This window comes from Trichechus manatus, unplaced genomic scaffold, assembly GCF_000243295.1.
Source record: "Trichechus manatus latirostris isolate Lorelei unplaced genomic scaffold, TriManLat1.0 scaffold00110, whole genome shotgun sequence".
In the NCBI taxonomy this organism is placed as follows: Eukaryota; Metazoa; Chordata; class Mammalia; order Sirenia; family Trichechidae; genus Trichechus; species Trichechus manatus.
Genome location: NW_004444046.1, coordinates 1,360,225 through 1,387,830, shown reverse-complemented (window position 1 = coordinate 1,387,830; position 27,606 = coordinate 1,360,225). Strand labels below are relative to the sequence as shown.

The following is a 27,606-nucleotide window of genomic DNA, read 5'->3' as shown; positions in this document are numbered from 1 at the left end:
CCTGTTGTACTGTGGTAATGAGGGCCCATGCTGTTGAGATGGGCCCACACAAGTCTATGCAGGGGGAAAGGCACTCAAAGTCTGTGGATGCCTTATGCCTGTGCCTAGGCGATGATCTGTGCCTACCCCCGGTTCCTGGCTTAGAGGAGCCGGCAATTAATTTTTTCCCCTTGTTTGTTAATTTGTTCACTCTCCACGGCAGGGAGAATGGCTCTGGGTGTGTGATGGATCCTACTTCCTGCCCAGGAGACTCGGCAATTGCTGAAGCCGTTCCAGGAACCCGTGCAGAGTATGGAGCAGGGCGGTAAATGGGAGAGAAGTTTTTCCCTAAGGGGGGTGTTTTTGATCTCGTGGTAGGCCTAGCGCAATTACTTATCTTTCACCAGATTGAGGGCTGCTTCTCACTGGTTCTGGGTGGCTGTGTAGACTCTCTGGTGATGGGTCTCTCCCGCTGCGGAAAACATGCCTCCGGAGCACAGCTGCTTGCCTGCCTCACCACTCACCCACGAGCTGATCGGGCCTGAAGGGCTCAGGCTCTTGCCTGGTCAGGTCTGGCAACTCCTCACTGCTTCTGAACCATCTCTCCCACCCCGTGCCACTCAGTCCAGTTCCTCAAATTTGCCTTTGATGTTCAGGGCTCCTAGATTGCTATATATAACTGAATCACTTGCTTTTTCGGGTCTTTGTTCTAAAGGGGTCCACTGGAAGCGTCTGACGACTCCGCCATCTTGGCCCCACCCTCTGTAGATATTCTTTTTGACTTGTTTTTTCACTTAATAATAAGATAGTGAGATTCACCCATGAAGATGTGTATGGTTCTGTTTAATTTACTTTCACACATGAATAGTTTTCCATTATACATAGATGTTTTAATATTGATGGTCATTTTGGTTGTTCCCCATTTTAGCTATTACAAGTAATGCCATTGTGAACATTCTTGGTCAGGTCTTCTGGTACATACGTGCACACATTTCTAGGATGCCTGTACTTGGGAATGGAATAGCTGGGTCACAGGTTGTGCATTTTCTCAGGTGTATTAGTTAAAGCTGAAGTATTCACCAAGGTATTTATATCAATTTATATTCCCACCTGCAAGCCTATAAGAGTTTTGTTTGCTTCATGTTATCACCAAAATTTAATATTGTCAGACTTTAAAATTTTTGGTGGTCTGATAGGGATGAAATGGTATATTTGTTCTGAAGTAAACTTTCTACATACATACTACATATTTATTAATACCCCAGGTTTCTGTCAGTTTGTCATACTGTGGTGGCTTGCTTTTTGCTGTGATGCTGGAAGATATGCCACTGATATTTTAAATACCAGTAGGGTCACACACGGTGGAAAGGTTTCAGCTGAGCTTCCAGCCTAAGACAGACTAGGAAGAAGAACCTGGCAGTCTGCTTATGAAAAAATTAGCCAGTGATAACCTTATGAATAGCAATAGAACACTGTCTGATATAGTGCCAGCAGATGAGCCCCTCAGGTTGGAAGATACTCAGAATACATCTAGGGAAGAGCTGCCTCCTCAAAGCAGAATTAACCTTAATGACAAGGATGGAGTTAAGCTTTTGGTGCCTTCATTTGCTGATGTGGCACAATTAAAAATGAGAAGAAACAGCTGCAAATATCCATTAATAATTGCAATGTGGGATGTACGAAATATGAATCTAGGAAAACTGGAAATTGTCAAAAATGAAATAAACATAAACATCGATATTCTAGGCATTAGTGAGCTGAAACGGGCCAGTATTGGCCATTTTGAATTAGACAATCCTATGGTCTACTATGTCAGGAATGACAAATTGAATGATGTCATGTTCGTCATCAGAAAGAACGTTTCAAGATCTATCCTGAAGTATAAAGCTACAGTGATAAGATAATATCCACACACCTTCAAGGAAGACCAGTTAATCTGACTATTATTCAAATTTACACACCACCCACTAAGGCGAAAGATGAAGAAATTGAAGATTTTTACCAACTTCTGCAGTCTGAAATTGATCAACCATGCAATCAAGATGCATTAATAATTACTGGTGATTGGAATGTGAAAGTTGGAAACAAAGAAGAAGGAACAGTGATTGGAAAATATGGCCTCGGTGATAGAAACAATGACAGAGATCACATGCTAGAATTTTGCAAAACCAACAACTCCCTCATTGCAAATACTTTTTTCAGTGACATAAATGGTGACTATACATGTGGACCTTGCTGTGTGGAATACACAGGAATGAAATTGACTACATCTGTGGAAAGAGACAATGGAAGAGCTCAGTATCATTAGTCAGAACAGACTGTGGAACAGACCATCAATTGCTCATGTGCAAGTTCAAGTTGAAGCTGAAGAAAATTAGAACAAGTCCACAAGAGCCAAAGTACAACTTTGAGTATATTCCACCTAAATTTAGAGACCATCTCAAGAACAGATTTGACCCATTGAACACTAATGACTGAAGACCAGAGAAGTCGTGGCATGACATCAAAGGCATCATACATGAGGAAAGCAAGAGATCATTGAAAAGACAGGAAAGAAAGACAAGAACAACATGGGTAAGAAGAGACTCTGAAGCTTGCTGTTGAACGTAGAATAGCTAAAGCAAAAGGAAGAAATGATGAAGTAAGAGAGCTGAACAGAAGATTTCAAAAGGTGGCTTGAGAAGACAAAGTAAAGTATTATAATGAAATGTGCAAAGACCTGGAGTTGGAAAACCAAAAGGAAAGAACACGCTCATCACTTCTCAATCTGAAAGAACTGAAGAAAACATTAAAGCCTCTAGTTGCAATATTGAAGGATTCTATGGGGAAAATATTGAATGACTTAGGAAGTATCAAAAGAAGATGGAAGGAAGACACAGAGTCACTGTACCAAAAGAATTGGTCGATGTTCAACAATTTCAGGAGGTAGCATATGATCAAGGACCCATGGTACTGAAGGAAGAAGTCCAAGCTTCATTAAAGGCATTGGTGAAAAACAAGGCCCCAGGAATTAACATAATATCAATTGAGATGTTTCAATAAATAGATGCAGCACTGGAAGTGCTCACTCATCTATGCCAAGAAATTGGAAGACAGCTACCGGGCCAACCTACTATAAGAGATCTCTTTTTGCACCCATTCCAAAGAAAGGTGATCCAACAGAAAGCAGAAATTATCGAACAATATCATTAATATCACGTACAAGTAAAATTTTGCTGAAGATCATTAAAAAGCTGTTGTAGCAGTTCATTGACAGGGAACTGCCAGAAATTCAAGATGGATTCAGAAGAGAACAGGGAATAAGGAATATAATTGCCGATGTCAGATGGATCTTGGCTGAAAGCAGAGAATACCAGAAAGATGTTTACCTGTGTTTTATTGACTATGCAAAGGCATGTGTGGATCATAACAAATTATGGATAGCATTGCAAAGGATGTGAATTCCAGAATGTTTGTTGTGCTCATGAGGAAACTGTACATAGACCAAGAGGAAGTTGTTCGAACAGAACAAGGGGATATTGAGTGGTTTAATATCAGGAAGGTTGTGCGTCAGGGTTGTATCCATTTACCATACTTATTCAATCTGTATGCTGAGGAAATAATCCAAAAAGCTGCACTATATGAAGAAGAATGTGGCATCAGGATTAGAGGAAGACTCATTAACAACCTGCAATATGCTGATGACACAACCTTGCTTGCTGAAAGTGAAGAGGACTTGAAGCACTTACAGGTGAAGATCAGAGACCACAGCCTTCAGTATGGATTACACCTCAATATAAAGAAAACAAAAATCCTCACAACTAGACCAAAAAGCACAGTCACAGTAAATGGAGAAAAGATTGAAGTTGTCAAGGATTTCATTTTACTTGTATCCACAATCAGTGCCCGTGGAAGCAGTAGTGAAGAATTGCATTGGGCAAATCTGCTGTAAAAGACCTCTTCAAAGTTTAAAAAAAACAAAAATGTCACTTTGAGGACTAAGGTAGGCCTGACCCAAGCCATAGTGTTTTTAATCACCTCATATGCATGTGAAAGCTGGACAATGAATAAGGAAGACCGAGAGGAATCGATGCCTTTGTATTGTGGTATTGGCAAAGAATATCGAATATACCATGGACTGCCAAAAGAATGAACATAACTGACTTGGAAGACGTACAGCCAGAATGCTTCTAAGAAGCAAGGATGGCGAGACTTCATCTCCTGTATTTTGGACATGTTATTAAAAGGGACGAGTCCCTATAGAAGGGCGTTATGCTTGGTAAAGTAGCAGGTCAGGGAAACAGAGGAAGACCTTCAATGTGATGGATTGATACAGTGGCTGCAAAGATGGGCTGAAACATAGCAATGATTGTGAGGATGGCACAGGACTGGGCATTGATTAGTTCTGTTGTACGTAGTGTTGCTATGAGTCATTACTGACTCGACGCCACCTAAAAACATCAACTTACTAATATGTGTATGTACTAATGAATACACAGTGTTCATATACTATACATACTAATATATATACTATATACTTACTAATATTACCTTACTACAAATGATATTGAGTATCTTTTTATGTTTCCTGGCCATTTCGTTTAGCAGTGTGCTTTAAATTTCCAAGGTTTCTAGTTATTTCTGTTATTGATTTTTAACTTAATTTTATTTTAGTCTCCAAGGGGTGTTTATTTCCCTCAGAGTAAAAGGCAAAGGCCTTACTAAGAAGCTGTTGGTCTGGAAGGTTCTGTGTGATGTGAAGCCTGTTGTTGCTGTGAACTCATCTCTTGTTACTCCTCTTGCTTATTCAGTCTCAGCCACACTGGCCTTCTGGGTGTTCCTCAAACACTTCAAGCATACTTTCATCTTAGGACTTTTGTTTTGTGTATTAAGGAAAATACTCATGACCCCATCAATACGAGCCATGGAGCATCGGATGCATTTCTCACAAAAGGTAGCCAGTGAAGCATGAAACAAGGGAACAAACGAAAGCCTAATTTACATAGCTATGTGACCTTTTGCACTTTTTTTGACCTTTTTGTTTACTATAAGCAATCCTAAACCACCTACACCGTGCCAATAGCATTACATAGCTAAAGATTCTTCTCCTAGAAAATATCATTAATCTATTTGCCAGGAGTACTGGTTAACAACATGTTTATAACATTAACCCTGGTCACCTGCTGTATTAATTACCTAGGATTACATAAAAAGTACCACAGGTTGGGTGGTTTATGAGAACAGAAATTTATTGTCTCACAGCTCTGGAGGTTAGGAGTCTGAAATCAGGGTATCAGCCGTGTTGATTCCTTCTGAGGACTCTGAGGGAGAATCAGTTCCTTGTCTCTCTCCTGACTTCTGATGATGGCCGGCGATCCTTGGGTTCCTTGGCTTGTAGATGTTTCACTCCGAATCTCTGCCTCCATCTTCACGTGGTCACCTTCGCTCTGTGTTTCTGTTTCTGTGTATCTTCTCCTATGTTATAAAGATACCACCCATATTTGGTTAGTACTCACCTTATATCTGTATGGCCTCATATTAACTTAACTGATAACATCTTCAAAGACACTATTTCTAAACAAGGTTATGCTTACAGATACTGGGGGTTAGAACTTCAGTGTATCTTTTTGGGGGAAACAATTCAATCCATAACACCTGCCATCTTTTTTTCCTGGGAATCTTTTTTCTGACCTACCACTGGTCAGAATTGGCTCAATGGCAACAAACAACAATGGCAGAGAAGGGAAACTTAAATGCCAGCTGATCTAGTGCATTCCTCCAAATCTCTCTTCTAGGCTTGTGATTATCTCTTAAACACAATGGCTATTCTTTTTGAACTGCACCAAAAATAAATAAATAAATAAAAGTGAGTTCTCATGTTTTCTTTCAGCTCTCCTGTCAAGAAATCTTTTGTCTTGCAAGGAAGGGGAGACTCCAAGTGGGGACGTTTCCTTTTTCCCATCACTTCTTCGTGTCGTTAACTCCTGTTCTTTTAGTTTGATGGATTCTGGTGGTATTTTTCAGAACTTCTTCTAATTGCTTTCTTCAACATTGCTTTACTCTTTGGGAAGAATAGGAGTGGGACAACTCACATTCTTTTGGTTTATTTCTGTTGCTGATATTTTGCCTTAAAGTCTGCACTATAACATTGGGACAACGCTCTAATTTTAGAGTTTATAAAAAACTATTTTTCTAACTTTACTTCTTTCTATTCCTCTCCTATTTTTCTCCTTCTCTCTCTTTTTTACTATTGTGGAGAGAGAAGTGATACCTGGGAGAGTAGAGAGACTAGTAATCTCAGATTTATACTGCTTTCTTTCCCAGAAATCTTCGTCATTTCTAAATATCTTTTAATAATGTTTTTAATTTAGTAACACTTCAGAAATATTTTAAGCATCTGGAGGTAAATTCATGAATATAAATTCATGAATATAAATTCTTGAAGACAGTTGTCTCCTGCAGGTGCCATTCTAAATTATTTATTTTCTGTTTCCCATAATGTGTAAATATTATTGTCAGTGGCTATAATGCATACCTTTATGCATGTGTGTTTACAGAATATATAATGCATCTGTTTCTATTTCTATTTCTCCTCTAAAAGAATTAGTTGCTTTAAAAAACCTTGTGAATGATAAGATCCTTTCATTTCAAGGGATTATTGGGGGAGGTATCTATAGCATTATTTAATAAATGGTTAATATTTAACTCTTGTGCATTCTTTAAACCTGAAACTGAAGATTATATAGGTAAATATCAAAGTGCATATGCCTCAAAAAAGGTGAGTTCTATATCTTGAGAGAATATAAAATAATTTATAGACTAGGTTACATTGATTATGCACATTGCATTTATTTTTGTAGACTCAATGGAAGCATGTGAAGTACAGACTAATCTGAAAATTTGGAGTGAACCACTTGAGATTGAATTTAAAGAAGACAGTCTGTCCTATATGGAAAAGTTATGGCTTAAAAAACACAGGAGGTATTATCTAAAATTTTACAACATTAATAAGAAACATAAAAACTATTTATATTCCTTACTGTGTGATATGCCATTCTGTAGCAATTTTATATGTATGCTTCCTATTTGCATAAATAATTTTAAAGCAATATTAAATGCCTTTGAAGCTTCTACTGTTCTAATAAGAATTTTAATTCAACTTATGAATATGATCCATCATTAATTTAGGGTTTGCCTTGAGAAATGAAAATGTATATATGGGAAAAACACACAAGTGTGGTAGAGAATTTAAGAATAACAGCAAAAATAGTGTGATAAATTGCAGATGACTTTTAAGAATTCCTATCATATTTCTTACAGTAGCATAAACCTTTAAGGCTACACTTATCAGAATCTACTTTTAAGTTAATTAAACCTTTGATTTTATAGTTTTATTAATAGTAATCAAATGTATTTTATTCAAAGACTGTATCATTAGATGCACCATTTCATAAATTATTTAAAGTATTAAACTAATAAGTATTACAGTAATTCATAATTTTACTATTATATAAGAACCATAGAATTTCAGACTTGGAAAGTACCGTTAAAGGCCTCCAACCCAATTTGCTCCACAACAGTGCTTCATCATACCTACAAATCACCTGGAAACTGTGGTAAAATACAGATTCTTCTTCAGTAGGTCTAGGGTAGGGCCTAGATTCTGCATTTCTCTCAGCTCCTAGGTGAGGCTGAGGTTGATGTTGCTAATCTCTGGACTACATTTTCAGGAGTAAGATGACGAAGGACCTCTCTAGGATGTTCCTGGGAAGTGGCCATCAAGCCCTTGCTGCACTGTCAGTTATACAAAACCATCTCCTGAGGCAGCCCATTCCATCTTTGGAGAATTTTGCTTGATAAAATATGCCTAGTAAGCTGTAACATGTTTCTAGCTAGTCTTGAAAACTTGGTCTTAATTCTACTCATTAAGTCCATACAGAGCTAATCTAATTTTTTTCCTCTCTATGGTACCCCTTCAGATTTTTTAATTCAGGCCTCTTGTCTCCCTTGAGACTTCTGTTTGAAAGGTTAATATTCTCCTTCCCCTTTCAACTGTTTTTCATGTGTCATAATTTTTTAAACATTCTACTTTGAAATAAGAGAAACAGAGGAGTTGCAAAAACAGTACAGAAAATTTCTGTGTACTGTCAGCTCAGCTTTCCCTAGTGTTAACATCTTGTATAACCATGGCACATTTATTGAAACTAAGAATTCACACTGGTACAATACTATTGTCTGAACTACTGACTTTATTTGGATTTCACCAGTTTTTCCACTAATGTCCTAATTCTGTTCCAGTATCCAATCCAAGATCCCACATTACATTTTGTTGTCATGCCTATTTAGCCTCTTCCAGTCCTTTCCTTGTTTTCATGACCTTGACACAAAGAGTACTTTACATGTATTTCATAGAATGTCCCTCAGTTTGGGTCTGTCTAATGTTTTTGTCATGATTAGATTGAGGTTAAATGGTTTGAGGATGAAACCATAGAGATGATGTGCTCTTCTCAGTGCATGATATCATAGGATCATCATGTCAATAGATCTTGTAACTGGTGATGTTATCCTTGAATCACATGGTTAAGGTGGTGTTTACCAAGTTCCTCTGTTGCAAAATCAGTTTTCCCTTTGTAATTAATATTTAAAGGAGACACTTTGAGACTATGAAAATATTATTTTTCCTTAAACTTTCACCTACTAATTTTAGCATTTTCTCTGCTCCAGACCTGGAATCACTTCTCCAAGGAACTCTGCTTCATTTTATTCTGAATGGTATTCAGAAACCAATATAGGGTCTCTAAGCGTACTCATAGCTACTAAGGTATCACAACTTCCAGGCCTTCTCAGAGGACAAAGCTAGGAAATATCTGTGTATATACACTAACTCATTTATACACATACACATACAGCTAAATTTATTTCTGTACTCATCTATCTGGATACCTATTAAAGTAAACCTGAGTTCACACACCTCTGACTCCAAACCAGCATCACAGGGTTCATTTATCTTTCTCCCTTTGCTTGTTGTATAATTTCTTTCAACTATAATGAGAAACCTGGCTCTCATTATACATAATATATTTATTAATTTGTTAAATCCTAGTATACATGTAAAGTAGTTTCAGAATTGCTAACTCATATCCCTGAGAAGAACAAATTTACCAACGACAGTAGACTGTTTTTTGAGCTGTGCTTTTTGTGTTTAGCCTAAAGAATCTAGTCAGAGGCCTGTTCTCCAGTTACTTAGACCAGCTTATATCTTTCCCACCTCCTTCAATGTGGTTATGCCATTTGTGGGATTCCCCTCATATCATAGTTGGGTTTTTTTATTTGCATAGATTAAAATTGTGATGTATAGTTCTGTGAGTTTTTACAAATGCATAGAATCATCTAACCACCACAGTACTAAAAAGAAAAATTCCACCCCCAAAATACACTTGTACTCTGTCTTTGTGGTCACTCCCTCTTCATTTCTGCAACCCCTGACAACCACGGATCTATTTTCTATCCTTATAAATTTGCTTTTTCCTGAATGTCATGTAAGTGAAATCATATGGAGCCTTTTGCGACTGCTTTCTTTACTTAGCAAAATGTATTTAAGATTCATCTATGTTGTTGCATGGATCAATTAGTTTGTTCCTTTTTTTTTTTTGGCTGAATAGCATTCCATCATCTTGATGTACCACAGTTTATTTATCCATTTATCTGTTGAAGCACATCCTGATGGTTTCCAGCTTTTGGCAATTATGACTAAAGTGGCTATAAACATTTTCAGTTTGGTAAATACCTGGGAGTGGGATTGTTGGGTCATATGGTAAGTGTTTAACTTTATGAGAAACTGCCAAACTGCCAAATGTTTTTCAAACTGGCATTATCTCCAGGAATATATGCCTCCACAAAAACACCTTCACATTCATATTGTGGGAGCAAATTTTATCACCCTACTGGTTTGGTGGAAATTTTAAAAATATCCTCCGCTTCTGTTACTACTCATCGATATAAAGCTTAGGCTGTGAGAGCCAACACATATTCATAGGTTAGCTTTTAAAATAGTGTAGTATGTTTTGTGGATTCTATGTAGCTTTAGAGAGCTTGGGTGGTGTGAAAGGTTATGCACTCGGCTACTAACTCACCCATCGGTGCTTTGGAAAAAAGACCTGGTGATCTACTTATGAAAAATCAGCCACTGAAAACCTTATGTAGCGTAAGCAGCAAAAGCCAAAATAAATCAATGGGACCTCATAAAAAAAACTTTTGTTCATCAAAAGAACTTACCAAAAAAGGTGAAAATACAAGCTATTAACTGAGAGAATATCTTTGGAAACCATATACTTGATAAGAATCTAATCAATATATATAATAAAACTTCAACAACTTAACAACAAAAAGACAACCCAGTCATAGAATGGGCAAAGGTCTTGACTAGACATTTCACCAAAGAGGCATTCAGATGGCCACCAAACTCATGAAAAGATGCTAAATATCATTAGCCAGCAGAGAGATGCAAATCAAAACTACAGTCAAATACCATTTTACTCCCATTATGATGGATAAGATTAAAAAAAAGAACAAAGAAAATAACAAATATTGGCAAGGATATGAGGAAATCGGAACTCTTATCCATTGCTGGTGGGCATGCAAAATGGAACAGCTGTTGTGGAAAACAGTGTAGCAGTTACTCAGAAAAGTAAAAATAGAATTAACATATGACCCAGCAATTCCATTCTAGCTATTTACACAAAAGACTTGAAAGCAGAGACTCAGATACACGTACACTAATCTTCATCGCAGCACTATTCACAATAGCCAAAAGGTGGAAACAACCTAAATGCCCATCAACAGATGAATGGATGAACAAAATGTAGTACAGTGGAATGCTACTCAGTAAGAAAGAAAGTCTTAATATATGCTACCATATAGATGGAGCATGGAATATTATGTTTAGCGAAATAAGCCAGTCACAGAAGGACAAATATTGTGTGACTTCACTTATATAAAAAGACAAGAACAGGCAAATGTATAGAGACCAAAGTTTATTAGTGGTTACTAGGGGTGGGAGGGAGGAGGATATGAGGAAGGATTATTGCTTGTGGAGTACTGACTTTCCCTTTATGGAAAAATCACATTCAGGGTAGGGTTGCACAGCCAATTAATGCAATTGCTGTCAATAAGTTGTACACCTGGGAAATCTTGAATTGGTAAAAGTTGTGTGATAGTATATTTATAATAACCAAAAAAAAAAAAAAAAGCGACTTCTGAGGCTGTTTACAAACAACCAAACACCTTATGGGATTTGGTTCCTTAGTTTGGAGGTTTAGGGTCATGTTTTCATGGAACATCCCAGCTAATTAGCCTAATATTGTGTTTAGTGCTTATGTTCTACCTCCTAGTTCCTGGCGTAGTGCCTGGGACCTTAAAAGCTTGCAAATGGCCATCCAAGTTATGACATTTGGTCGCTATTTGGCTGGAGCAACAGAGGAAGAAGGAGAGTCAGGAATAGAAGGAGTAAATGAGATGTGTGGCTAATTGCTTCCATGAACAGCTGCCTCCTTTGCCGTGAGACCAGAAGAACTGCATGGTGCCTGGCTACCACTACTGAACAGTTTGATCAAAGATTCTATAGAGAAATCCAGATTAAAAGGGGGAAATGCAAAACAGAATTTTAAATTCTCATGGAATTCAGATTTTCTGGAGCCATGGGGGCTGGATGATCCTCTGAAACTATTTCCCTGACAACAGCAGCTGGAAAGATTAGATAGGAAATTTAGGGGGCAGTGAGTTTATGTTAATGGTGGAGGAACAACTTGGAAAAGGAGGGTGAGAATGGTTGCACAACTCGGAGAATGTAGTCACTGTTTCTGAATTGTACATACAGAAATTGTAGAGTTGGTGTATGTTCTGCTGTGTATAACAACAACAAAAGTAAAATATTAAAAAAAAACTCACAAGCACAGTTCTATTCTCACACACATGGGGTCTCCATGAGTCAGAATCGACTCCATGGCAACTGGTACTGGTATTATAATTGATTTTCCTCTTGAAAAAATACAATAAGGTATACAATTTAAAAAATCATATATGATGTCAATTTGATTTACAAAGTTATTTTAGTCAATTAAAATTTTATTGTACAATCATACTTTTTTTTTAATTAAAGGTACAGCTGTGTTTTCGTCATTAACTGTCTATACTCCTTTGTGAAATCAAGATCTTCTTTGGGGATGTTTCAGATAATGTATTTTAGTCTTCTAATTTTTTTTTTTTTTTTAGAACTCTACAAGATGAACTTCTTAACACGCAACCAAATGAATCCATACTTTCTTGTAAAACCACTCATGAGACACAGTTTTCTCCAAATGGAAGCGAAGAAGAAAGTGATGGTTAGTTCAGCCTTGATTATATATTTTCAAATTTATTATTTCAAATTAAATACACCAAAAATTCCCCAGCAACTGCTTTTGGTTTTCTCTAATGTGTCATTCTCAGACTATTTAGCCCTTGATCTGCAGATCAAAATCATATATACTCTCTTCTTTCCATTCCCTAGATTTTACTTTAATTAAAATGGTTTCATTTAAAAGTTGAATCCTAATTCAGCTTGATCTGGGAAATTGAAAGTTTTTATATCTTTGCATGGCTACACAGCATATTGTTGGTTATGCTGCTTTAAAGAAATGATATTATTAGGTAAGATATATTCTTTGATATTATTTTCTAATCTTAGTTCTAGTTGAAGAGATGGAAGTGCAATGCCCAGAGCCTCTTCTGCCAGGAGAAGAATTAAAAATAGAGAGACCTGAACCATCTCTAAAGATAGTAGAACTGGATGATGTAAGTGCATAATGATCACCCACATTACTGAACCAACAGGAATTTAATAGTGTATAGTTTCAACAACATTATTTTCAAAAATGTTTCTTTCATAATTCTACATAGTTTAATGGGAAGTTTACAAGTGTTTGTATTTAAACATACTCATAGAAATAAAATAGAGTATTGTTTTTTTAAGTAGAGAGTAAATTTGTTAGCTGAAATGATGTTTTGCCATATGGGAGGTGAGAAGACATTTTATTATTTTGACTTGTAGAAATGTAATTTGATATTTGTTAAATTTAGTTCTTTATGTTATCAGACTTTTAAACTAAAGTTAGTGTCATTGTATGGTGTCTATTTAGTTTCGTGAATGTTGTTTAAAATTATTTTCTATTCAAAGGAAAAAATGGTATTTGAGATTTAAGAGACTTAGTTATAATGGAGGAGCCCTAGTGGCACAGTGGTTAAGAGCTTGGCTGCCAACCAAAAGGTTAGCAGTTTGAATCCACCAGCCACTCCTTGGAAACCCTATGGGGCAGTTCTACTCTGTCCTATAGAGTCACTATGAGTCAGAATCGACTCATTGACAGCGGGAGTATAATAATATAATAATAATAAATTGAATACAGCTGTATTACTTATCTTACACTAAGTAGAATCAGCTAGCTAGAGCCGGTTTAAGGTACGACATACTCAATGCATTTCTGACTTCCTAGTCATCTAGTAACCCAATATACCTCTTGTCCTAGAAATTTTTCTTACTTTGGTTGGAACAGACATTGACTAGACTGGAAGAAGTACCTCTTGTTTAGGTCGATGCCTTCTACTTTTTTTTTCTTTTCAGGAGGGATATTAGCAACTTATTTTTTTTTTAATTTATTTTGTTGTTGTTGTTGAGAATATACATGGCAAAACATACACCAATTCAACAGTTTCTACATGTACAATTCAGTGTCATTGACTACAATCTTTGAGTTGTGCAACCATTCTCACCCTCCTTTTCTGAGTAGTTTCTCACCCATTAACATAAACTCCCCGCCTCCAAGGTTACTATCTAATCTTGCAAGTTGCTATTATCAATTTGATCCCTTGTAGATAGATCTTGAAAGAGCACAATGCTCAAGGCAGACATTCTTTACTAGTTAAGCTAAGTTATTGCCTGGTTTTAAGAGATTTCAGGGGATATTTTGTTTTAAGATTTAAAGATTATCTCAGGGAAACTTCTTTATTTCTTCTTTGGCTAAATTTGATCTATTGGACAAGTAAATATACATATACACATTCATATACATCTGTGTGTGCACACTGTATTCGTAAAATTATTGATATATATAGTAAACTTATGCCAGTCAGAGAATTAAAAACATCTTAATCACTGATCTACTTGGCACTTAGTAGGTGCATAATAAAATATAAGTTGTTATTGTTGTGTCCTGGCATGATAGTAGTAATAAAGTGACTAACATAGCAAATATCCTCAATAAATGCTGAATTTGTTGAATTCTCATAGAACTCATGTTTTATGACATGTAGCTAGAGAACTCATGAAATCATTTATAGTAAGTAAATGCACAAAGTAACATCCTCAAGTTATCTGTATAGTAAATTTATTGAACATGCTAATATTATACAACATATTTTAATAAGACTTATGAAGAGGAATCTGAAGAACCAGGAAATGTCGTGCCTTACAAAGTTGAATTACCTGATGCAGACAGGAAACAAAGGTAAGATCTTTCTAATTCACTTTGGATGCTGTCTTAGTCATCAAGTGCTACTGTAACAGAAATACCATAAGTAGATGGCTTTAATAAACAGAAGTCTATTCTCTCACAGTCTAGTAGGCTAGAAGTCCAAATTCAGGGCATCGGCCCCAGGGAAAGCCTTTCTCTTGTCGGCTCTGGAGGAAGGTCCTTGTCATCAATCTTTCCCTGGGCTAGGAGCTTCCCTGTGCAGGAACCCTGGGTCTGAAGGATGCGCTTTGCTCCCTGTGCTGCTTTCTTAGTGGTATGAAGTCCTCCTGTCTCTCTGCTCACTTCTCTCTTTTATATCTCAAAAGAGATTGGCTCAAGACACAATCCAATCTTGTAGATTGAGTACTGCCTCCTTTACATAATAAAACAAAACCCATTGCTGTTAAGTCTATTCAGACTATAGGACAGAGTAGAACTTCCCCATACAGTTTCCAAGGAGCACCTGGTGGATTCGAACTGCCAACCTTTTGGTTAGCAGCCATAGCTCTTAACCACTACGCCACAGGATTTCCATTAACATCATAGAGGTAGGATTTACAACACGTAGGAAAATCACATCATATGACAAAATGGTGAACAATCACACAATACTGAGAATCATGGCCCAGCCAAATTGATACACATATTTTTGGGGGATACAATTCAATCCATGACAGATGCTTATTAAAAACCCACAAAAAATTCTCTCTCTAAATGAGAAATTCATGTTGTTAAAAATTTGTAACTTCACTGTTAGAGTATATTTAATTTAAGCCAGGGTTTAATTTATGTACAGTATAGCTAATATTTGTCAATATCCAGCAATTAGAAAATTATCTATAATGAAATGTTTGTCCTTTTACCTAATATTTGGATTACTTAATAGATACTTCTACATTTAGGAATTGCAGTTATTTGAAATGTTGGCAAATTCTGATGTATTTCACAAGCTTTCTCCTTTTATCCAAAGATACTTTTTGAATTTGCCTCACTTAGTTTGCTATGAATGCTAAATAAAGACAGTTATATAAATGATTAGATTGAGAGGCACAAAGAGCTCCTGAACTATAAATTATTTCCTAGGTAGACTTTTCTGGGTGATAAATTAAATAAATGAAGTATAATGATTTACTTTATAACTGTTAGAATTTTTTCATTTTTAAATGAAAAATAATATCTGACTGTATCTGCTAGTAATGTTAAAAATTACTCCAAGTTCCCAATTCTTATTTAGAGTAAATATTACTCCAAATTTTTGTTGAAATTTTAGTTAGAATCACAGGTGTTTTGATCACAAAGCATTAACTTGGGTAACTAGGGGAATGAAGTTCCTACTAAGTAGCTTCTATATTAATTCTTTGTTTATATGTTCAGATCAACTTATGTGTCCTTGCCAGTATCTTGGAACAACAATGAGCCTAAATGGAGCCCTGGTGGCACAGTGGTTAAAGTGCTCAGCTGCTAACTGAAAGGTTGGTGGTTTGAAACCACCAGCTGCTCCATGGGAGAAAGATATGGTACTCTGTAAAGATTTACAGCCTTGGAAACTCTATGCGGCAGTTCTATATGTCCTATAGGGTCACTGTGAGTCGGAATTGACTCAACGGCAATGGGAATAGCCTAAGTAATACTCTTGGACCCAAAGAAACCCCCGTGTTTGGATACATAGACCCAGATATCTTGCAGCAATTATGCTTTAGGCAGCTGAATTTTGGCAGGAGACAATCTTCTGATCAACAGATAAGAGGTTTCTAGCCATTATTATGTCCTCAAGGAAATGAGTAGCATTTCTGCTCTGTAATTTAATTCTTCTGTATATCTTATTATGTCTTTGCTTTGACGACCCCATGTACAGTGTTAGAAAAAATCACTGATTGTGGTTTGACAGTAGCTTTACAACATAGGTTTGGAAGTGCCACATGAACTTTATCTCCCTCCTAACTAAGTGACACAAGACAGCCTTTTTGGTTAAATATAATCCATGAAATTTTATGATGGTACTATGTAGAGCTTACATAAATATCATGCATTATTAAGAATATTATTCACTTTATAGAAAATGTTATTTAAATTGTAACTATGCTTACAGGTTGTAATAATCATTAAAAGTTGAAACCTTAATACTACATACTGCTTTTTAATTCTTATAGTTCATTGATGAACAAATAATATGTTCATATAGTAGTAAAGGAGCCCTGGTGGCGCAGTGGTTAAGATCTTGGCTGCTAACCAAAAGGTTGGTAGTTTGAATGCATCAGCTGCTCCTTGGAAACCCTCTGGGGCAGTTCTACTCTGTCCTATAGGGTTGCTATGAGTCAGAATCGAGTCAGCGGCAATGGATTTGGGTCTGTTTTTTTTTTGGTTTATAGTAGTAAAACCTTGATTTCATCAGATATCAATGAGCTTGAAAGAGAACTTTCCATTTTTAGAAGAATATAAGAAACAACTTGTTTCAGGATGGTTTAAAAAATAAACTTTCAATTGAAATATTGCAGTTAAATCAGTTGCTTATTCCTTTTGCATTCATAGTGTTAGATAGTTGTTCATAGTTTAGGATGCGATCTTAGTAAGGTTAAAACAAATAGTAACTTAATATGAATAACCCTATTCTGTTTAGGCTTTACTTATATTTGTTTTAATAACTGGGATTTTTTTTTTTTTTACTGTTTTTAATCATTTCTTTCAACTCTGTTTCTTTGCTTGTTCCTAAATATGAAAGTTGGACATTTCATGATTATCAAGAGAATAATTTTCCATATGAAAATGACGCCCATCAACATTATGTTTTCACTAAGGGAAAAACAGACCTCTTAAAGTTTTGTTTGACCAACAGCTCTTCATATTATAAAGATAACTCAAAAGGTAAATTTTTCTTATTTATTAATATTATTAACAATGAATGTTAGTAATTTAATAAAACCAAGAGTTATTCTTACAGTCTATAAGCGCTTTGCCTACTATGCTGTTCATTTTAAAACCAGAAGATTATTAATTGGGAGAAAATTGGTTGAAAATACATAATTTTCTAACAAATCCTCTTTTTAAATCAGTAAACAGCTCTGTTTGTATTCAGAAGAAAGTGTAGCCAATATAAGTCTCTCTAAAAGTTATTATGGACTTGAGCTCGCAATTAAGAGATCACATGGAAGAACTTAAAGTGACAAAAGTCTGACTGACATTTGTTGCCCTCACTTGCATTGAACCTTTTACAAAAATATTGAAATAAGATGCAAAGTTTCACATTAGGAGTAAAAGCAAAAGAAAACCAAACCTTTTGTTGATATTTCTATGTTTTTACTGCTCATAGTTTCCATGGGATCTATAGATTAGAATGCTTTATGGAAACATCTGGTTTCAATTCCCAGTTGGGGAGATCATTATATAAAGACAGTTACAGCAGAGTGTCTTGGCTTGAGAGTCCAATTTTGGTTTCTGCCATTAAATCACTGTGTGAACTTGATCATGTCCTTTACTTTTTAGAGCTCATTTTCCTAAGCTAAAATGTAGGAACTAGATTGTTTCCAAGCTTCTTCTCAAATATTATACTTGAGGATCTACCTAGGATTTTAAGAAAAACATCAATAAACATATCTTATGTGAAGGATTTGAGAGATGCTAGAGAGCATTTTTTAAAATAACTAGTTACAAAACTGATGATCACCTTCTGATTGGATAGCAGAAGGTAGAGGACAGCAATAGATTTGTGGCAGTCCTGCCAGTCTTGCCATTTTTAATGGTTAAGCCACTAAATCATTAATGGCACCTATGAACTATACTGGAGCCCTGGTGGCACAGTGGTTAAAAGCTTGGCTGCTAACCAAAAGGACAGCAGTTTGAATCCACCATCTGCTCCTTGGAAACCCTCTGGAGCAGTTCTGCTCTGTCCTATAGGGAGTCAACAGCAATAAGTTTGGTTTTTTGGTTTTATGAACTATACCAACATGAGAATTCAGGACTTTGCAGGGCTCCAGATCGGATTCAGAAGTGAGCATTATCTGACCAACCTGGAGCATGGTACTTCAATTGCTTTTGGGAAAATGGTGAACATACATACCCATGAGTGTTACTTTAAAGACACCTAATTTTTTTTTTTTTACTTAACTGGGCTTCCAATGAATACACTAAATTAAATCAGACTTATACTTTCTGCATTACATTTTTAACATTATTAAAAGACTGTTTTAATTGTCACTCTTTCACCAGCAATAGATCCCAGAAGTAGAATGTTATAGTCTTGCCAAAATACTCTAGAGGTTATTTGTAGGCATTTTTAAATGCAGGAAATAGCTTCTGTTTTTTACCAAAATATTAATTTCTTAGCAGGCTTAGGAGAGAAGTACAGCATTATTGTGGAAGTTTTATTAAATTGAATAGCCTTTATAACATTTTTATTATAAGAGTATTTATCTGACATATTTACGTTATTTCATTTCTCATAATATTTGTATTTAAAAAGTGACAGTAGTTGGAAATACAAGTTCTAAATACTATTTGTAATTGCTGAGGTATATGAAAGATTTGATGGCAACCTTTGGGTCGTAAGACAGAGTTTGCATCACTGGAGATTATTTTCATCATGTTGTTGTTGTGTGCCTTGAGTCGATTCTGAATCAAAGGACCCTATATAGAGTTCCCTAAGCAGTAATCTTTACAGGAGCCGATCACCACGTCCTTTCTCCCATGGAGCCACTGGTGGGTTCTAACCGGTAACCCCTTGGTTAGCAGCCAAGCTCTTAACCATTGTGCAACTAGGGCTCCTTATCTTCACCACAGCCTCTACTATTTTATGCACTCTATTTATAGAGACAATATATTTTCATTGGAAAGAGAATAAGAGATAGTTAGATTAAGCTGCATTAAATCCAGATAATGACATACGTACTTTTATTTAAGGTGAAAGCAGTATGTTAAAATAATTCTTATAGAATTTTCAGTCTAGAAAATCTAGACCAGTGTTTCACACCCCTGGCTGCACATTTTAATCACCTGAAGAACTTAGTGAAAAAAAAAAGAAAAAAAAGCCCGATTCTGGCTCCCAGAGTCTGACTTAATTGATTTGGGGCCAGGCACATACACTGACAGTCTTAAACAGCTCCTTTAGACGATTCCATTGTGCAGCCAGGTTGAAAACCAGTGATCTAAACCAAGTGAGTTATTTAAAATAGGCATAATGAGGTGGGTGACTAAGAAAATCTGGCTCATTTTGTAGCTTTTCAGAGGCAGGTGTCCCAGCTTACACATTTTCTGTGCCTCTTACTGCTGCTGCACTTTCATCTGGCAGATTTCCCTTTGCCCTGTCCTCATCACTAGGCTGGCAGGCTGAGGGAGAGAGGTAAATGTGGCACTGAGGTTCCCTTTGCGTTACTTGTCCTGAATTAGTGTTGTAAAATCTGAGTGGGAGAGAGAGAGGGGAAGTGGGAATTGAACCAGAGGGTGAAATAAAATTTGCATCTATTTCAAGATTTCCTTGCAAGATAAAATCTTGCCTCCCTCCATTAAGTAGTCTACCTCATGAAAGTTTGGCTGTATAAGTAAATATGATTATCATGTATGACTGTAAGAGGAAGAAAAGTATTTTAACACTGAGATACCCATAAAGAAATTTTGATAAAATAGTATTTATTCATAGTATTACAACACAGACCCTTAGGTTTATAAACTGTTTATCTATTTACATGTTTAAATATATTTATTTACCTTTTGTAAATGTGTGTTTTCGACAGCAGGAACTTCAAATACAGATTTTGACAACATTGCTCATCCTGATGTTTATTCTCCTGCCATTGAAAAGATAGAGGAAAACAGCTCTTGTGAAAAAAATTTAACAGAGGAAAGTATAGATATAGAAAGTAACCAAAAGTCTGCTGATTCTTGCACACCATTTGAGAGCAAGAATTCTTTGCCAAGTACAGATTTAGAAGAACCTTTCTTTAAGGAGAAATTATCCCAAGACATCAAGGAATCCTTGGACTTTAGCAATCTGCATGAGAGGCCAAACTTACAAGATTCTGAAACTACCAAGTCACCACTGGTAAATTTCTGTTATGTTTATCACATTACGAATTTTATAAGAAATTACTTAAGATTTCACATTGAAACAATACACTCTTAAATGTTACTTTCTATTGAAGTTAAAATGTGATCCTTATACTATTATGAGATAGTGGAAGAGTGACTCATATAGGAAAAAAAATGTAATGACTTACAGCACAAATTCTAATATGGTAAATGCCATTATAACAAATGGTTTCCTATGACAAATAATACTTCAAGGCCCACCTCATGAACCACAGTAAGAGTGCTGTTACTTTTCTAAATGAAATTCATTATTATGAATAATTTAGTATAATAAATCTTCTTTCTAGCTTTTTACTATAAAATAGTCACTGGTTTAATGAACTGTATGCTGATGTGTAGGTAGAACCAGTTTCTATTGCTTAATTTAAGTGTAAGGTAAAGCATTGAATTCTATCAGGAACATGGTTAGCATTTTTGAGTGTTTCTTCTTAGTGGAAAAAACAGTAAAGTAGCTCATTACTGCCTATTTTTTAAAAACTATATTTGAATCACTGTTTTATATACTAGAAATCTTAAGTAATTATGATTATTAATAATACAGTCTTTGGAAATTAGGCAAGTAACAAACATTTTTCACCCCTTTAAAGTCATTTGAAACAAATTTCAAAGGTGTCTAAATTCAAAGGGAACCCCCTCTGCCCCAAAAAGCATAAGAATAAATACTTGAGCTGCTGCTACTTATGCCTGGCAGATTAGATTTCTTGTCAGGTTTTATATCCATGTGGCTGAGAAATCGGAACTAAGACCTCTGCAAAAAGCTTAGGCCCCTAAAAGTCTGCTCAGTCACTGAAAGAATGTACTGGGAGAAATTCCCATGGATCTAACAAAATGAAAGAAAGTTGATTTCTGCTTGGGATCTGGGCTGTGTAAATATAATATGTTACCTGAAAAATGGAAATCTTTGGCTTTCATTTAGCATAGGCTTGGATTTTGAATATATACTTTTTGCCTGGAATATCCAAGCCTAGAAGTTAACATTAATGGCAATCCATTTCTAATGATACCCTGCTGCATCTGGTAGAAGTAAATCCCAATACTGCCTGTAAAGATATTCCCACAACTAAGCCAAAAATGGATTTCCAAAAATAAAGTCACACTACAGATGATCTTATCCTGCAAATGAAGAAACAATCAATCAAAGCATGATGTTTAACAAAACAAATAAGAACTCCAAAGGGGAGAGGTACTATACTGAAAATATTTAAAGACAGAAAAAAAAGAATAAAAAACATATAAAAGAATAAGGTACTAGCAACTGCTATATTTATAATAGAGCAATCAAAAAGTTGTAACATTCAAAATATAATCATTGAAATTATAATTAATTGGATAGATTAAACAACATATCATGTACAAATAGAGAATTAGTGACCTGGAAGATAGATTTAAAGAAATTACCTGTATTGTAGCAAAGATACATAAAGCATTGGAAAATATGAAAAAGGCATCTATTCCAGAGTTAATTGTATAGCACACAGCTTTAAGAGATAGAGATTGTATCTCTCTCCAAAGCAAAGGGAAGATTTGTTTACTGTCTAGTATAATGAAGATAATGTCTTCTGTGGCAAAGGTCAGGCAGGCTTACTGCCTGGTATAAAGTAATCAAGTTCCATACGCTTAGGTTTGAAAGGACCCCTGGTGGTGCAGTGGTTAAGCACTCAGCTGCTAACCAAAAGGTCTGTGATTCAAATCTACTAGTCACTCCGTGAGAGAAAGATGTGGTAGTCTGCCTCTGTAAAGAATATAGCCTTGAAAACTCTATGGGGCAGTTCTACCCTGTCCTATAGGGTTGCTATGAGTTGGAATTGACTCAATGGCAGTGAGTTTGGTTTTGGTTTAAAACTTAGGTTTCCTTTCTTATAGGACAGCCCACTGCATATACAGATGTTGCCTAGCCTTTTTCATGATGTTCTATAGAAATTGGGTTCTGGAGATTGTAGCAAATGCTGATACTCTGGCTACTTCTATTGCTGTGAGAAATAAAGTCCCTTTGTCTCTGACAAAGAAGTTTCATGTCTTCTTCCAGCATCCATGAGATTGTAGTGGGCTTGCAAGTAGGGTGAAAATCTGAGACCCTTTACTGCTCTTGATAGTAAATGGAAAGAGTAAAGTAAGCTGATAGAAAGAAATCCATTAAGTAGAATAAATGTAAACAGATTATATTGTCTAATTTGTGGTTAGAAACATTCCAAGTTTGGATATACAACAAAATCCATCTAGACGTTATTTACAAGAAATATACTTAAAGTATTAAAACATGTTTTAGAGTAATGATAAAAACTAAAAATAAATAAATAATAACTGTAATGAAGGAAAACACTGCCAGTGATAAAGAAGGTCATTATATATGGTAAAAGGAATTATTTACTATGAAGATTAAAAAAAAAAATTCAATGTGTATGTACCTACCAATAGAACCTCAGACATCTGTAGCAAAAACGGATAAAACTACATAAATAGCAGTGGAACTTTGATATAATGCCGGAAGATGGAAGGCACACAGGTTGGAAGGCACACAAAATACCAGTGGGGAAGAGCTGTCTCCTTTAAGTAGAGTCAACCTTGATGACATGGATGGAGTAAAGCTTTCAGGACCTTCGTTTGCTGATGTGGCAAGACTTAAAATGAGAAGAAACAGCTGCAGTCATCCATTAATAATTGGAATATGGGATATATGAAGTATGAATCTGGGAAGATTAAAAAGTCATCAAAAATGAAATGGAATGCATTAAGATTAATATCCGTTAGTGAGCTGAAATGGACTGGTATTGGCCATTTGGAATCAGACAGTCACATGGTCTAATATGCCAGGAATGACAAATTGAAGAGGAATGGTGTAGAATTCATTCTCAAGAACATTTCAAGATCTATCTGATGTACAGCACTGTCAGCAATAGGGTAATATCCATATGCCTGGAAGACCAGTTAATACCGCTGTTATTCAGATTTATGAACCAAACACTAAGGCCAAAGATGAGCAAGTTGTAGATTTTTACCAACTTCTGCAGTCTGAAATTGATCAAACATGCAGTAAAGATGCATTAATAATTATTGGTGATTGGAATGTGAAGGTTAGAAACAAAGACGAAAGATTGGTAGTTGGAAAATATGGCCTTGATGATAGAAACGACGCTGGAGATTGCGTGCTAGAATTTTGCAAGACCAACAACTTATTTGTTGCAAATACCTTTTTTCAACAATGTAAACAGTGACTAGACACATGGACCTCACCAGATGGAGTACCCTGGAATCAAATCGACTACATCTGTGGAAAGAGACGATGGAGAAGCTCAATATCATCAGTCAGAACAAGGCCAGGGGCTGACTGCAGAACAGACTATCAATTGCTCATATGCAAGTTCAAGTTGAAGCTGAAGAAAATTAGAACAAGTCTTTGAGAGCCAAAATATGACTTAGAGTATATCGCAGCTGAATTAGAGACCATCTCAAGAATAGATTGATGCAGTGAACACTAATGACCAAAGACCAGATAAGTTGTGAGATGATATCAAGGACATCATACATGACAAAGCAAAAGTTCATTGAAAAGAAAGGAAAGAAAAGACCAAAATGTATGTCAGAAGAGATTCTAAAACTTGCTCTTGAATGTAGAGAAACTAAAGCAAGTGGAAGAAATGATGAAGTAAAAAAGCTGAATAGAAGATTTTAAAGAGCCGCTCGAGAAGTAAAAGTAAAGTATTGTATTGAAATGTGTAAAGACCTGGAGTTAGAAAACAAGCTTGGCATTTCTCAATATGAAAAAACTGAAAAAAAAAAAAAATTCAAGCCTCGATTTGCAAGATTGAAGGATTTTATGGGTAAAATATTGAAAAACGCAGCAAACAAAAGAAGTTTGAAGGAATGTACAGAGTCACTATACCAAAAAAGAGCTGGTTAACATTCAGACAATTCAGGAGGTGGCATATGATCAAGAACCAATGATACTGAAGAAAGAAGTCCAAGCTGCACTGAAGGCATTGGCAAAAAACAAGGCTCCAGGAATTGACGGAATACCAACTGACATGTTTCAACAAACAAATGCAGCACTGGAGGTGCTCAATTGTCTATGCCAAGAAATTTGGAAGACAGCTACCTAGCCAACTGATTGGAAGAGATCCGTATTTATGCCTATTCCAAAGGAAGGTGATCCAACAGAATGTGGAAATTAATGAACAACATCATTAATATCCCATGCAAGAAAAATTTTGCTGAAGATCATTCAAAAGCAGCTGCAGCAGTACATCAACAGGGAATTGTGAGAAGTTCAAGCCGGATTCAGAGGAGGCTGTGGAATGAGGGATATCGTTGCTCATGTCGGGTGGATCTTGGCTGAAAGCAGAGAATGCCAGAAAGATGTTTACCTGTGTTTTATTGACTGTGCTAAGGCATTTGACTGTGTGGATCATAACAAAGTATGGATAAAATTGTGAAGAATGGGAATTCCAGAACACCTGTTGTGCTCATGAGGAACCTGTACATAGACCAAGAGGCAGTCATTTGAACAGAACATGGGGATACTGCATGGTTTAAAATCAGGAAAGGTGTGTGTCAGGGTTGTACTCTGTACGCTGAGCAAATAATTCGAGAAGCTGGACTATATGAAGAACGTGGCATCAGGATTGGAGGAAGACTCATTAACAATCTGTGATATGCAGATGACACAACCTTGCTTGCTGAAAGTGAGGAGGATTTGAAGCACTTACTGATGAAGATCAAAGACTACAGCCTTCAGTATGGATTACTTGTCAACATAAAGAAAACAAAAATCCTCACAACTGGACCAATAAGCAACATCATGCTGAATGGAGAAAAGTTTGAAGTTGTCAAGGATTGCATTTTACTTGGATCCACAATGCCAACAGCAACAGCACTTAAGAAGTAAAATGATGCATTGCATTGGGCAAATCTGTTGCAAAAGTCCTCTTTAAAGTGTTAAAAACAAAGATGTCACTTTGAGGACTAAGGTGCGCCTGACTCAAGCATTGTATTTTCAATTGCCTCATATGCATTCAAAAGCTGTACAGTGAATAAGGAAGACCAAAGAAGAATTGATGCCTTCGAATTATGGAGTTGGTGAGTAATGTTGACTATTCCATGGACTGGAGAAGATAGAACAAATCTGTCCTGGTAGAAGTACAGCCAGAATGCTTCTTAGAAGCTTGGATGGCAAGACTTCATCTCACATACTTTGAACATGTTATCAGGAGGGATCAGTCCCTGGAGAAGTACGTCATGCTGGCAAAGAGGAGGGTTGGTGAAAGAGAAGAAGATCTTCAATGAGATGGATTGACACAGTGCTGTAAGGATGGGCTCAAGCATAGCAATGATTGTGAGGATGGCACAGGACTAGGCAGTGTTTTGTTCTGTTGTACATAGGGTTGGTATGAGTTGGAACTGACTCGATGGCTTTTAACAACATTAAGTTGTGTAATCAAATTAGTGTTGTACATATCTCCGTAATAAATATTTTATAATATAAATGAAGTTAAAAAAAAAACTACTAATCATATTTTGATTCTTTATATTACTATTCTAAAAAGAAAGTGTGGTTTTTTAAAAGTGGTAAATGATTACATCATTGTGCATGTTGCTTTGTACAAATTAGGTGTTCAGTAGTAATTACTGAAATTCACTTAACAAACTTACTGGGGGTCTGTTAGAATTTTTTAGTATTATTCATCCAGATGAATCTGTCATAGGATTCTAAAGGAATCATCCATGGGCTAATGGGCTTTTAACTTGAAGATTGCCATTTTTATAAATATATTTTACAACTATATTTTGATCCATTTCAAGACAATTATATCTGAGGCTTAAAAAAAAAGTGTAAATACTTTCACAGAAATAGAGCTCCTCTACTTGGAATAGAATTTAAACTGAGTGTCAAAATTCTCCCTGAGCATCTTCCATGGGTGGCTACTCTGTTAAACTACTGAGTGAAGTTTTGGGGTCAGAGCTGGAGAGAATTCCAGTTGCTGCAAGAAGGCGACCGACAGGGCAGCCTATAAAATAAGAAGAGCTTTCCAAAGAGGCTGTCAGATGAAATGGGTGCTTTAGGGTTTGCAGACTGAATTCTTGTTTGTGGATAGTTAAGTGGCAGAATCTACTCTCTTTTCATCCCTAATGACTATTGTGAACTGTTTTTATTCTCTACCAATCCCTGAGCAGAAGCTGCTAAATGGAAATTTTTAGTAGTGGCATTTCTTGACATCCAAACTAAGTGCAAAACAGTTTATTTTGCACTTCTTTTTTTTTTTTCCAGGAATTGTTCATAAAGGTGGGACCTCCTATTGACTTACGTACTAAGTTGTAGGGCAGCAAGAAAAGTGGTGCAGTAGGGTTCTGGGACAAGCTTAGACTAGTCAGGGGGACTTGGTTCTGATTCTGAAATAACCAATAGTTAACTTCGTGTATTTGGGGAAAAAACAAAGCAAGAAAACATAACTACCCTCAGTTTCCTTATCTGTAAACTGAGGCTTTTAAAAATCCTTCTGGATTTGCAATTGTGTAGTCCAAATGTGAGCTCTACTAGAGCTGAAAGAGATCCTGTAAATTGGACCTTAAGCCTGGGGCAGCCAAGGAGGAAGTCCTAAGAAGTGGGCTTGTACTTGTCTTTGAAGGAGATGCTTTGTTGGTCACTAGCTTAGTGTTGAGATAGTTTCTCATTTATCTGATTTATACATTTCTACAGAGTTACAATAATTATTTTTACATTATTCAGTCCTATGAAACAGACTGTATTTGATCATTAATTAGATTAATTAGGGAATCGTTAAAATTTATAGCCCCTCTGATTATCTTTGAAGTTGATCTGGAGCTCTCACTTCTGAATCCCTAATATGTTTTATATTAGATTTCTATGTTTTTCAATCCCAGGTTTATTCTCCCCTAGAATAAGAGCATACAAAAAAATGAATTCATAGGGTAGCGGAATAAGCCTAGGCTTTAGATCAGCCAGATCTGTATTTAAAACCTTAACTCTACTAGCTATATAACTATATAAACTCCTTAGCTATATAAATTT

At 36.0% G+C, this 27,606-nt stretch overlaps 1 protein-coding gene across 2 annotated transcripts in view; it reads left to right on the top strand.

The window, feature by feature from the left end:
* Nucleotides 1-27,606, top strand: part of ZBBX (zinc finger B-box domain containing) — a 128,177-nt gene that overhangs the window by 76,687 nt on the left and 23,884 nt on the right. For both annotated transcript variants that reach the window (XM_004383434.1, XM_004383433.1), the window contains exons 9-14: nucleotides 6,819-6,939; nucleotides 12,229-12,338; nucleotides 12,689-12,789; nucleotides 14,419-14,498; nucleotides 17,224-17,366; nucleotides 20,228-20,535. In XM_004383434.1, coding sequence (XP_004383491.1) covers nucleotides 6,819-6,939; nucleotides 12,229-12,338; nucleotides 12,689-12,789; nucleotides 14,419-14,498; nucleotides 17,224-17,366; nucleotides 20,228-20,535 — 863 coding nt within the window. The remainder of the gene's footprint in view (nucleotides 1-6,818; nucleotides 6,940-12,228; nucleotides 12,339-12,688; nucleotides 12,790-14,418; nucleotides 14,499-17,223; nucleotides 17,367-20,227; nucleotides 20,536-27,606) is intronic.